Source organism: Myiozetetes cayanensis, unplaced genomic scaffold (genome assembly GCF_022539395.1).
Source record: "Myiozetetes cayanensis isolate MyiCay16 unplaced genomic scaffold, myiCay2020 scf27, whole genome shotgun sequence".
In the NCBI taxonomy this organism is placed as follows: domain Eukaryota; kingdom Metazoa; phylum Chordata; class Aves; order Passeriformes; family Tyrannidae; genus Myiozetetes; species Myiozetetes cayanensis.
The window spans coordinates 7491912-7504257 of record NW_026087488.1 but is presented as its reverse complement, the minus strand read 5'-3'; the positions used below and the strand labels follow the sequence as shown (position 1 = coordinate 7504257).

The window sequence follows — 12346 nt, the reverse complement described above, 5'->3', positions numbered from 1 at the left end:
CCACAGACTCACCTGTAACTTCACAAAACACTTTAAAGCTTTATTTCTCTTTGCTCTCCAGAATTGCTGCTCGTTTGTTCTTCAGGGGGTAGGGCTGGAAATGTCAGTGTTGCTGCAGTGCTGTGGAAGAGCTGGGAATTCCACAGCACTGGAATTCATTCCCCTCCTCGTAAATTATTCACATACATGTCTGTGATTCCCCATGACCCAGATATTCCAAAGGAACGTTCCTGTGGGACACTGTCAGGCTGTCCAAGCTGCAGGGATGGCTGATGCCCACTGACTAAAGGAAAGAGGCAGCTCAGGGGCTGCTGCCAAGTGTGCAGGTTGTAGGAATGCTGTGGCAGGGCTGGAAAGGGCCTGTTTCACTTTGCTGTGATCACACTTGGCTTTCTGTTTTATTCCTGCCCCACACTAAAGGGGCACAAGCTGTGACTGTTACTGCCCCACCAGATGGGAACACCCCTGAGGAGCTGCAGTGTGGCCAAGGAATGTGAGGATACCTGGGGAACAAGCAGGCAAACCAGCATTCCATGGTTTCACTTGCCCCAAGAGCTCCTGTCTGGTTTGGATTGTCCAGCCTGTGGTGTTTGTCCATCCTGGGTGCTCAGTTACACTGCTGGTTCTCGGGGGGCTCCTCATCATGGTTGAGGCTCTGAGCTGATTTTCCCCCCCAACACAGTGGTCTGTGTTCCAGGTAACTCTGCATCACTGGGGGGAAAGGAGAAGCATCAAATATTAATAAACACCAGAGTAATATGGCCATCCTAGTTCCTTTTTTATATTTCTCTATGCTGCCCCTCATGCATCAGAGAAGATCTCTAAATCAGAAGGGCTGTTGGGCTGAAATGCCCTCCTGCTGTGATGCCTAGAAAACACTGGGCAATCAATAAAGGGAGGACACGAATTCTGAAGTGATTAGAAGTGTATTTTGGGTTTGGGAGGTCGGTGGGGGGTGGACTCTGCTGTGTCTGTACCATCTGGTGCCCTGCTCTTGGGTCAGTGCCATCCCTGCACACAGAGCAGCACCACGAGTCTCCTCCTTTCTGCCTCTTCAGAAGCAGCACCAGTGATTTCAAACCAAACCAGAGGCTGTTTGGGGTTTAAACAGAGACTGTCATAGGACACCTTCCTGCCCAGGCAGATCCTCAGAGGAGATGGCTGATTTCCCTGATGCAAAACATGGCAGTAGTTTGAAATCTGATCTCTCTTGTTACCGAGAAATTAAACCAAAATCTGATCAGGCAGCAATAGCTGTTCCAGTTCCTCAGAATGATCAATGACACCATAAGCAGTGGTGTAATATCCTACACAGCACAGCCATACACAGCTGGCATCAGGCTGTGCAAAATGAGAGGGGTTGTTCTGTGGTATGTCCAGAAATTCACAGTCTGGGGCTCTCCTGAGCCCAGTTCTGGTTTTGCTGGCACAGAAAACCAACACGATGCAGAGCAGCTCCTCAAAGGTCCCTTCATGGTGGAGTCCAGAGAAAATGATGTTTATAAAACAATACTCTGCATAACGTCTTCAAACGTTTAATTGTAATTTGCTCTTTAAGGCAGGCAAAAAAAAAAAAAAATCTTGGCATTTTCTGCTCCAGGTAAGCAGGAGAGATGATGAGCCACGAGAACAGCTGAGGGGTAGCTGTGCTGGGAAGATGATCCTGGTACCTTGGTCATTGCTGTCCACTCTCAAAACCACTTTTAACCCACCGGGCACAGCTCCAGTGTCCAGGGGCACAGATCAGTGGCCGGGGGGCACAAATCCAGTGTCCAGGGATAAATCCAGTGTCCGCGGGCACAGCTCCAGTGTCCAGGGGGCACAGATTCAACGCCCAGGGGGGCACAGCTCCAGTGTCCAGGACTGCTGCCTCCGAAAGAAAAGCAGGAACTCTCTGGAAGTGCCGATGACAGGAGCGATGGCTGCGAGCTGCGCTGGCCCCGGGTGAGCAGCAGCAAGCGTTTTTTGGGATAAAAGCGGCGCAGGCGGCGGTGCCGGTGGAGCCGGGGTGATGCGGAGGTGATGCCCAGCTGCGTTCCCCCGGGGCTGGGCGGTTTCCCGGCCGGTCCCTTCCCCGCCCTCACGGTATCCCCGGCACCGCCGGGCGCCTCAGCCAGGGGAAGCGCACGGTGCTTCTCGCCGCTGCGGGGCGGGGCTGGCTCCCGGAGGCCGGTCCCGGCGGCGGGGCAGGAAGAGCGGCGGGAAGAGGCGGGATAAAGCGGTTTGAGGCGGGAAGAGGCGGGATAAAGCGGTTTGAGGTGGGATAAGGCGGGACGAGCCGGGATAACGCGCAGGGAACAGCCCGGTCCCGGCCCCGCCGTGTGGGGGGCGCGGCCGTGGCGCGCGCTGCTCTCGCGAGAGGCGCCGCCCGCCCCGCCGCCAAAGCGCGGCGCTCTCGCGAGAGCTGCGGCGCCGGAGCCAACATGGCGGAAGGTGAGGGGGGGAGCCCGGGCGAGGGGCCGGGCGGGGCCGGGGGGCTCCGCCGCTCCCGGGGCTGCCCCCTGTGCGACTCCCGCCGCTCCCCGGGCCGGGGCGGGCTCGCCCTGCCCGCGGCGGGGGGGACAGGCTGCCCCGGAGGCGAGCGGGAGGTGGCGGGGGCCGCGGGCGGGCACCCCCGGGGCGGGCTGGGCGCGGGTCCCTCAGGAGGCGGTGTGTGGGGATGGTGTGGGGACGCTGAGGCTCCGGGGTGCTGCGGGCGGGGGGAGCTCGCTGGGACGTCCCGCCGAGCCCTCCCCGCGGGCGGTGGGTCCGGCGGAGCCGCGGGCGGGGCCGCCCGGTCCGAGGGGCTCATCCCGGGCTGTCCCGGGAGCTCATCCCGGCCGTCCTTCCCTGGAGCTGCCGGGGCTGTGCTGCAGCCTCCCGGTCACCTGTGCCCCAGCCCTTTTGGCAGGCTCTGGTGAGGTCTGCAGAGCTCCCGGAGTGCTGCTGCTTTGCCTGAAAGGTGCTTGTGACACCGTTCACATCAATTCAGTCTAACGGGATTCGGAGAAAAACGCTTGGAATTTTACAGTTCTACTCGTTTCTGCAAGACGAGGTTCCTCTTTTTCTTCTCGGAGGGAACTGAGTCGGCAAACTGAGCTAAAATGCCACGAGTTACAAAAGAAACGAGCTTCCAGTCTCCAAAGCACAGCCTTCAGCTCCTGAAGGGCGGCTCTGAACAGTGGTGGAATTTTGGGACCACTTGTGGAAGGTGGCCTGGGACGTAGCAGATGCTGCTCTCTGCCGTGCATCAGCTGAGCGGATGCTGCAGTCAGGCTGGTTTGATAAATCCTTAGAGCAACTCCAAACTTCCTGAGTGCTGGAATACCACAGCTCCATGCTTAGCTGAGCAGCCTCTTAGGCTCGTTTTTGAGCCTGGGTGACCAGTTCTGGGGGGCTTTAGATGTCCGGGTTGGCTTCAGGTGCTGACGCTTCCCCCACTGAGACCCTCAGGGATCTGAGGCTCTGGCTCAGGGTCCTGCTCTGCAGAATCAGCCTGTAGTTGGTGCAAGCCCTGGTGCAGACACCTGTGCTGCTCAGAGAGCCTTCCCTGACTCAATTCTCAGATCTTTTGGCTGAAGGAAGGGCGTGAGCAGTGAATGGTTCTGCATGAACAGGAATAAGCTGGAGTTGTAGCTCTCCTCACTCGGTTCCTTAGGGTATCTTGGCAGAGAGGCTCATTTGGTCCCTTCAAACAAGGTAATTGGATGCAGAAACATTTTTCTAGTTAAGAACTGATGGCATTACAGAGTCAGCTGGAAAGTGACTGCTTGCTGAGAAGGGAGCTTGTCAAACTCTGCTCATCTGCTCAGAACCTGGTGCTTTCTCTTAAGGAGGTGTTGCCTGTGTGTACAAAAGTCCTGAATTAGGTTTCCTGCAGTTCCTGCCTGCAAACTAAACGGTTCATGAGGACAAGGGCTGAGTGTTTGGAATTCCTGTGAGTTCTGTACCACCAATACCAGAGCTCTGCATGCAGGTTACACGCAGCTGTGAGTGGAAAGTGTTGGGTTAAGGCTTGAATGTCAAGCAGCAGGAAGTTTGCTGGGCAGCTTTGGGGTGGTGTCACTCAGGGTGAAGATCAAAAGTGGGCAAAAATGAGGCAGAACAAGAAAGCAGCAGCTTGTACAGCTTTGGGGGGGCTGAGGCTCAGAGTGTGGAGCAGTGAAGGAAGGGCCTGACTCGAGGGGGTAAGGAAATAGTTCATCATTCTGAAGTATTTCACTCGGTTCCGCTTCATAAGCAAACAAAAGTTTGTCTTTATTGCCTCTGGGAGTGCTTTACGATGGGTGGGGTGGGCAGTGTGATGGGTCCTTCTGTCAGGCTCTGGTGAGCCCTGCAGGGCTCCTGGAGTGCTGCTGCTGTGCTTGAAGGGTGTTGGTGACACCCTCCAAATGCATTTACTCTGATGGGATTTGGAAAAGCACTTGGATTTTAACAGTTCTACTGGTTTCTGCAGTACAAGCTTGCACTAGGCCCTTCCTGTAGTTTTTGGGATGTGCTATCTGTCTCCCCATTGCCTGTTGCCTCCCTGCTTATCTCTTTGCATTCCACCATCCAGTTGCTCTCAAGTGCTTTTTGTGCCTTCTCCTGTAAGAAAAACTGAGTGGCCTTTCCTGAAGTGCTCTTTGAAGTCTTTGATCTGGGATATAAACTGCCAGCTCATGAGATGCTGGTCTATCTGCCACAAAGCTGTTAACAAACCCTGCTTTCATTTTCTTGCCTGGCCCTGTGGGAGCTCAGTGGCTCAGAGGGGGAGTTGCTGTGTGTGTCCCTCTCTGCTGAGCCCAGGCATCTCCTCTCTGAGTCCTTTGGTTGATGGTTAGCCAGAGACTTACTGGTGTCATCCTGAGTCTGGCCCTCCAGTGTACTGAGGCAGAGATCTTCATTGGGGGGGGTGTGCCTGCAGTAACTGTGCATTTGGTTTGTTCACTCTTCAGGTGAACAATATGCAGGGAAAACTTGAGGCTTTTGCTCTTTTCAGTGAGTGTTGATTAACTGGATGTTGAGATCTGTCCTGAACGTGCACTTGAAATGTGCTCTGAGATCAAATATTGTCCTCAAGTGTGGCCACTACACAACAGGTGTGCAGGTTGTCATGTAGAATAACAGAAGCTCTTATTCTACAACTCTTGTGATTGTTAAGTAAGCAAATGCCTCTCAGTCCTTCTCAGTGAGGTTGCAGGAAGAACATGCTGTCAGTCTGAAAAGGGGATTTCTCACAGCTTTGGTTCCTTGAGGGGCTTTCACTGCCAGTAGGGATTGTCTGGGGTTGCCCTGGGGGCAGCCTGATTGTCAGTGATGCACAAAACCTCAGTTACTGCTTTTTAGGGTCTTAGGGTAGTTCTGCCTTGTGCCCTGGTGAATTCAGGCTGATTTGGAGGCAGGGAGCTGACATTGGTAGAATGGCAGTATTGCAGATGTCACCTCTGCTGCTGGTTCTTTATTCCCACCTTCCCACTCCCAGGTCTGGGCTGGGAGGTGCAGCCCTTCCTTCTCTGTGCTGGGAGCTTCAGTGGGCAGCTCATTCCTGGTGTTTGAATTCCTGTGGCACCTGAAACTCTGGCTGTGTGGACAGTGGGGGTGTTCATACCCCAATTTTTGGTGCAGTTCTCGATGTCTTTCGCTCTGGGTTCCTGTCACACTCCTGCTTTCCCTGCTGGGACAGCAGCACTCGTGGCCCCTCACCCCTTCCTCCTGAATCAGCCAGGAAGCCACAGTAGCTGTGCCCTTCTCATTCTGAGAACACCACCACTACATTCATCTTCAGAGGGAAGGACTGACCACAGCAGGATTTCAAACCCTCTCTGAGGGTTGGTGTGGCACAATTCTGAAATCACAGCGTATTTCAGTAGAAAGGGGAAGCTATCCCAGAGGAGATGATACTTGTGAAATGTGAAAGGATGAAGCTGAGTAAAAGGCTGGTGAAGGAAGTACCTCCAGAGGATACAAGTACAAACACACAATAAAATACGTTGCTTTCTGTTCATCCATTGCACCAGTTAAGTTAAAAGACTTGGGAGGGAGCATTTGCTGCAGAGCTGGGAGAGGAGAGGCTGAGTGAGGTGTTCTGTCTGCAAGGCCAAGGTCAGCTGTGCTGTTGAACTTCTCTGCAGAAGAAAGCACTGACCAACAGGGCTCAGTTTCTCGTTGTTTGTATTAGTGATATTTAGTAAATATTTGAGGGAAAGTCATGGAATGATGAACTCCTGGCTGGTAGGGAGTAATCTTGTAGCAACTTTCCCACTTCAACTCATTGGTTAGATTTTTAAGGTGTTTCTTAGCTGACAGTAGCTAAGACAGATATGATACTTCAGCAACTGTTCTGATGCTCACTTGTGTTTTAAGTCTCAGCTGTAAAGTCAAATGACGTCTTAACCAGCCTGAAAAAATGGTTAAGAACCAAAGAGTTTGTCCTCTACCCCACCGTAGTTCCCACAGTCATGGACTCCCATGGCTTTACAAAGCTCAGAGCATTCCTGACAAAACAGGGTTCAGAACTTCCTTTGTAAGTGCCTTCTATCACTGTGTTATGTTTTTTGATGTGTTTATAGAAATGATACGAAATAGGAGGTTTAATATTGGGGGTGAGATGCTCCAGGGCAGTGGAAGAGGAGAGGCTCTTCCTGGGGTGCCATGTGATGAACTCCACGTGTAATCTGAGGGGGAGCTCCCCTCAGGCACCAAACAAAGCTGTGCACGTCTCAGCCTCACCTGGGTAACGCTGTGCCTGCCTTGCAGAGGAGGTGGCCAAGCTGGAGAAGCACCTGCTGCTGCTCCGCCAGGAGTACGTGAAGCTGCAGAAGAAGCTGGTGGACACGGAGAGGAGGTGCAGCCTCCTGGCTGTGGAGGCCAACCAGGACAATGCCAGCGACACCTTCATCAGCCGGCTGCTCAGCATCGTGGCTGAGCTCTACCAGCAGGAGCAGTACAGGTGAGGAGCCCCCTCGGGGACCTTGGGTTTTCATGGCTACACCAGGCCCTGGGCTTAGGGGAGGTGTTTGCTGCACGGTGGGAATTGATTGCAGTTGGAAGATCAGGTGGCACACTGGATCCAGCTCTAAGCAGAACTTTGTCTCCAAGGCTGACACTTAAGATAAACTCAAAGAAAACTGACCATGATCACTGTAAACAGCCAAATTCCCTCTGAACAGAAGTGACTTTGAACTGGTCTAGTTGATGGAATAATTACACAACACACCTGGAAACCCTACTTTCTTGAAAGCTCTGTCCTTGCAGCCAGTTCTGTGCTCCTTTTGTGTGTAAAGAAGCCTGACTGACTTGGCTTGTCTGGTTGTATTAGTGATATGTGATGCAGTGATACACATGATCCTGTATTTTTGAATCTCAACACATAATTAGGTTTAATGGTTTCTTTCCCATAGGCACATTAAGGATCACCTCCAATACGCTGGATCCCTGAGCTGATTTAGTTGTGAAACTACAATGATATTTCTCAATTTCTATGCTGTTCCTGAAAGCAATGCCAAGATAATGAAGGAGTTTAGTCATGTAAGGGGAAAATATTTTGGTTAAACTTCCTTGCCCTGCCATCTCTTCATGAGCCTCCCTGAGAGAAGGGTCTGTGCCTGCAAGAACTCACTGTAGCCTGCTGGGTGAAAGATTTGTCAGGTAGGATATGTCAGAAGAGTTGCATCACTTTATTTCTCTTCAGCTTTAAAGGCACAGAACACTTGTCTGAAAGGACCTACAGGTCATAAAACGAGAAAGGTGGCGAGTCCCAGTGCAGGTTTTGTCCAGTAACATCTCTGTTTTGTCCTGTAGTAGCTTTGAGTCACTAAATGGTCTGCACAGCTCACCTGCACAGCCAGAACATCTGCAAGCCGTGGGCCTTTCAAATAAGCAGGGCAGGTATTTTCCAACTACAGAGAATAACCTGGTGGAAAGGGGTCAGGATGAAATTGGTGTTCTTGGCAGCTGATCCCCTGGGAGCTGGAGGTTCTGCCTTGCACTCAGCCTGCTGTCAAACAGCATTGTGCTCTTGCTGGTGTTGCCTGAAACCATTGGTGCTTAACTGACAGTATTAGGATGGACACTGTGACATAAATATTTAACCTCAAGATTGTTGGCTCTTCCTGACTTCTGCTGTTCATTTTAAATGGTCAAAAAAACACCCTGACTAAGCACTTGAAATACTGATGACTGATTGCATTTCTCCCTAGAAAAACAAGAGTTGTCATCTGACATGTTCTGCTTAACAAACTAAATGTGTTTTAAGCCTCCAACAACTTGAACCTAAATGTGGATACCAGGACATGTGGAGATGCTGAATTCCTACATATCCAAACACAGGAGGAGTCCGCATTATCCATGTTGATGCTCTTTCCTCAGTGATCTGAAGATAAAGGTTGGGGACAAGCACATCAGAGCTCACAAATTCGTGCTGGCGGCGCGCAGTGACACGTGGAGCCTCGCCAACCTCGCCTCCACCGACGAGCTGGACCTGTCAGGTCAGTCCCTGCTGAGGAATGGGATGCTTTGATTGCCTTTAGGGTGACTGCTGAAAGGGCCTGTTGGGGGAAGGTTACCTGTGTGCCTTCCAGACCAGTGCTGTCCACTGAGAGTGGTGCTTGATCTGTTGATTACGGATTTCAGTGTCTCTGACAGGTGCTGGTGAGCCTGTGACCTGGGTGTTAGTGCTGGTGAAATCAATAACCTGCCTTCTTTCTCTTTAACAAACAGGGGTTGAGATTGGTGGCCTGTTTGCCTTTTCTAGAGTCAACTAAACATAATGAAAACCAAATCTGTTTGGAGGAACTTGACTCCTTCCTTTCTAAGGCCAGGGCTTTTGGAGGTAGTGTGCATCATTTCTCTGCAGTGTGCCGTGGGAATCCCTTGCTGCTTGTTAACATGGGGGGTGTGGGAAGTGAATCCAGGTACTGGGGTCATTAAAGGTGTTTGCTTTGGCACTTGGAGACCTTTGCAAACCAGGTGAGGAAGAGAAGGTTTCTACAAGACCATCTCCTGCGTGAGTGTTTTGTTCTGCTGGAGCTGTTCCTTGCATGTACTTACCCTGGGCAGTGTTCCTGCAGATTGAACCTCTTGACAGGCTTCCCTGTCCTTAACAGCGTGGAAGAGCCTTATACAATTAATTTATGAGCATTAAAAGCAGGTATGAGGTTCAGCAGGCTGCTGACTGGCATGTTGAATATTAAGCACTGGCTTCACTTTCTGCACTTAATCTTCTCATGAATCCCAAGTGCAGACAAACTGGAAAGGAGCAGCAAGTCACAGCAGGCTGGTTTTATGAGGCAGCATGGGCTTCCTTGCAACGTGATTTATGGGTCTTTCTGCAACCACAAGAAAAGAGATGCCAAGGAGTTTTTAATTTGAGTGCTGTGCTAACAAAAATTATTACTAAAAAGCTCTTATGTTAATTGTGGTGTTGTTAGCAGTGGCAGTGCACAGCATTTCTAGCTCCACAGCTCAGCTGCAAATCTCAACTGTAACTGCAGTTTACATGTTTAACAGTGCCAACACTTCCTGTTACAGAATGATGCTTAAAAGAGGCACTAGTAAATGATACCTTCCACTGGCAAATTGAATTTTGTATAAAATTTGAGAAATGGCACAAGGATTAGGTTATGAAATAGCTGGAACAAGCAACAAGCTGCTCCCTGGATATTGTTGTGGTTCTCTTAAGGACTTGCAAGCTGAGATTGCCTGAATCTTATCTCCAAAATACAGACAGCAGTTGAGTGTCTTTAGAGTTCATGAGATCTGTTTTGTAATCTCTAAAGGGTAGACAGAGATGAACACATGTTCTCTTGTTGAGAGGGAGGAGATGCACCCTTACCTCTGCCAAGGCAGAGCTGATTGTGCATCTCAAGTAGGTTTTCTGACTGCTTCAAGTTTGCCAAAAAAATACTTGCCTTACTCAAAGCTCCTGATTCTTGGGAGGCTGTTCATGCCAAGGACTGCTGGTGCTCTGCAGATCTAAAGATGTTTTAGGATGGGTATTTCAGTCTCTTACAGGTTGTTAATTTTATTTTTTCATTTTGAAAACAAAACAGCTCAAAGGGCTAAGGTTGGTTTTCTAAACGAGTGGTATTTTTGCTGTAATTGGTCTTCCTGGAGTTATTGTCATCTGCATCCTTGTGAGAAGGGTTGTCACTGTCCCTGTGAGGAGGTGACAAAGGTCCTTGGCCACTGGGCTTGTGTCGTGTCCTGGGGCCCAGGGTTGAGTTTTCTCACTGTGTAAAACATCAGTTTGTGAGCAATCTTGGCAACACCTGAAATCTGAGCAGCTCCTCAAACTGGCGCTTTTGCACCCATCCTAGAAAAGGTTCCCAGCAGTTGGAAGTGCTCTGGAGTCATTTCCAAGAGGTAACAAGGTACCTTTGGAATGCAGGAGTTCACAACACATGGCTGTGATCCAGAGAGAGGATTCCTAAATCAGAAAGGGGCTTTGTGCTTGTACAGTGGAGATTTTGTATTTGGCCATCTGTGAGGGACCAAGGGGCATCACTGGCCCCTAAATGTGCAACTTTTGTGTAGCAGGAAGGGGATGATGCTGTAGGGCTCCCTGCATTCTGCACAGTGCTCCAGTGGGAAAAGCTTTTCCAGCTTGGTGCCAGCATTGCCATTACTTTCACCTTTGCCCAGTTTTGCCCCTCTTTTGCCATCTTGGTTGAACTAAAGCAGTACAGTTTTCAACAAGGCTTTTTTCATGGGAGCTCTGACTTTCAGCAGTCAAAGGAACAGCAACTGCTTGAGCTGCAGGTTGGTTTTAGGTATTTCATGAATGCTCTTGCTCCCTGTAGCAGATGCTGACCCAGAGGTAACCATGGCAATGCTGAGGTGGATCTACACAGATGAACTGGAGCTCAGAGAAGATGATATCTTCCTGACAGAGCTCATGAAACTGGCTAATAAATTCCAGCTCCAGCTGCTTAGGGAAAGGTGAGTCTTAGTAAATACACTGAATCTGCTTGAACTCTTCAACTTTGTTTGAATAGAAATAACTGCTGGCAATTGGCTACAATGATGCTTTTGCAAGTCTTGAGGTTTTACTAATACAGCCTGAGAGTGGATGGGAAATGGGAAATGAAGCCTTGCTCTCCAGTGAAACTGTAGCAGTTTTTCTCATAGCTGATATAGGTGACATTTTAATTTAAACAGCTGCTCTTCTGTGCATCTTGGTGGCAACTTTTCTTCAGAAATAAGGTTAATGTAACAGTGCAGTGCTTTCCCTTTCTGAGATTACAGTTACCATTCTAGTAGAGGCTGGATTGTCATCCTGATTGTGTGGAGTGCTCTGAGGAACCATTTAGTGTCAGTGAGAAGCCTGAATGTACAAACTGAAACCTCCTCAAGTTCTGTACAACTTCAAAGCCTTGGGTTTAGTCAGAGTATCCTTTGACAGAAGAACCTTTTGCCCAAGGGGTGTCTGTAGCAGTACCTGACATCCATAATCTATGATGTGTGTGCCTCCAACATGGAGCAGACTAAACTGCTGTCACATCTGCTGACCCAAGGTGTTGATATCTGTAAGACCAGTGCTAAAACTGCCTTCAAACTTAGTGCCAGCCTAAAAGCTGTGCTCATGTTGTGCTGTGAGCTTAGCAGGTGTCTGCTCATGGAGGTCCAGTTACAGGCCTGTGTGTAGGATGCCACTGGGAATTATTAGATATCTTGGTAGGTATGGAATCACAGGATAATAGGATTGTTTAGTCTGGAGCAGAGCTCTCAGATCAAATCTGACCATTAATCCAGCACTGCCAAGGCCACCACTGACCCATGTCCCCAAGTGCCACATCCACAGGTAAACCCTGTTAAAACCCTCCAAGCTGTGGCTCCACCACTGCCCTGGGCAGCTGTGCCAGGGCCTGACCACCCTTTCCATGGAGGAATTTCCCCAGTATCCAATCTGAACAGCCCCTGCCTGACCTGTGAAGGTACAATCTCCCCTCCTTGACAGCAGTGGATGAATGCAGTGTGTGCCCTGGGGAGAACTGGGATTCCTGCAGTGTGGTGTGACCATAGCCCTTGGCTGGCTGGATTCCAATGGAAGTTTGCTCTTAGGGCAGCTGCTCTCAGGGCCTCTGATTGAAGGATGTTTATGCTGCTCAGCCCTACAGTAAAGCAAGTCCAAGCCATTTTGTGCTGGCATCTGGGAAAAGGAGGATTGGGACCCTGTGAGAGATGGGACAGTGACTGCAGCAAAGCTGTTGGATTGCTGACCACTGGCTTTCCTGTTTTGACAGATGTGAAAAAGGAGTCATGTCACTAGTTAATGTCAGGAACTGCATCCGTTTCTACCAGACTGCTGAGGAGCTGAGTGCCAGCACCCTCCTGAACTACTGTGCAGAGATCATTGCCAGTCACTGGGTGAGTCCTGGCAGGAGGG

The 12346-nt window shown here is 50.3% G+C and overlaps 1 protein-coding gene across 2 annotated transcripts in view; it reads left to right on the top strand.

Annotated features, from left to right (window-relative positions):
* Positions 1-2388: 2388 nt before the first annotated feature.
* The window catches only part of ANKFY1 (ankyrin repeat and FYVE domain containing 1), a 30364-nt gene continuing 20406 nt past the window's right edge, over positions 2389-12346 (top strand). The window contains exons 1-5 of one of the 2 annotated variants that reach the window (XM_050321962.1): positions 2389-2433; positions 6718-6910; positions 8329-8447; positions 10764-10899; positions 12204-12327. In XM_050321962.1, the coding sequence (XP_050177919.1) occupies positions 2424-2433; positions 6718-6910; positions 8329-8447; positions 10764-10899; positions 12204-12327 (582 nt within the window). In that variant the 5' untranslated portion in view covers positions 2389-2423. Of the gene's footprint in view, positions 2434-6717; positions 6911-8328; positions 8448-10760; positions 10900-12203; positions 12328-12346 lie in introns of both variants that reach the window. The other variant, XM_050321961.1, reaches the window with a different exon arrangement.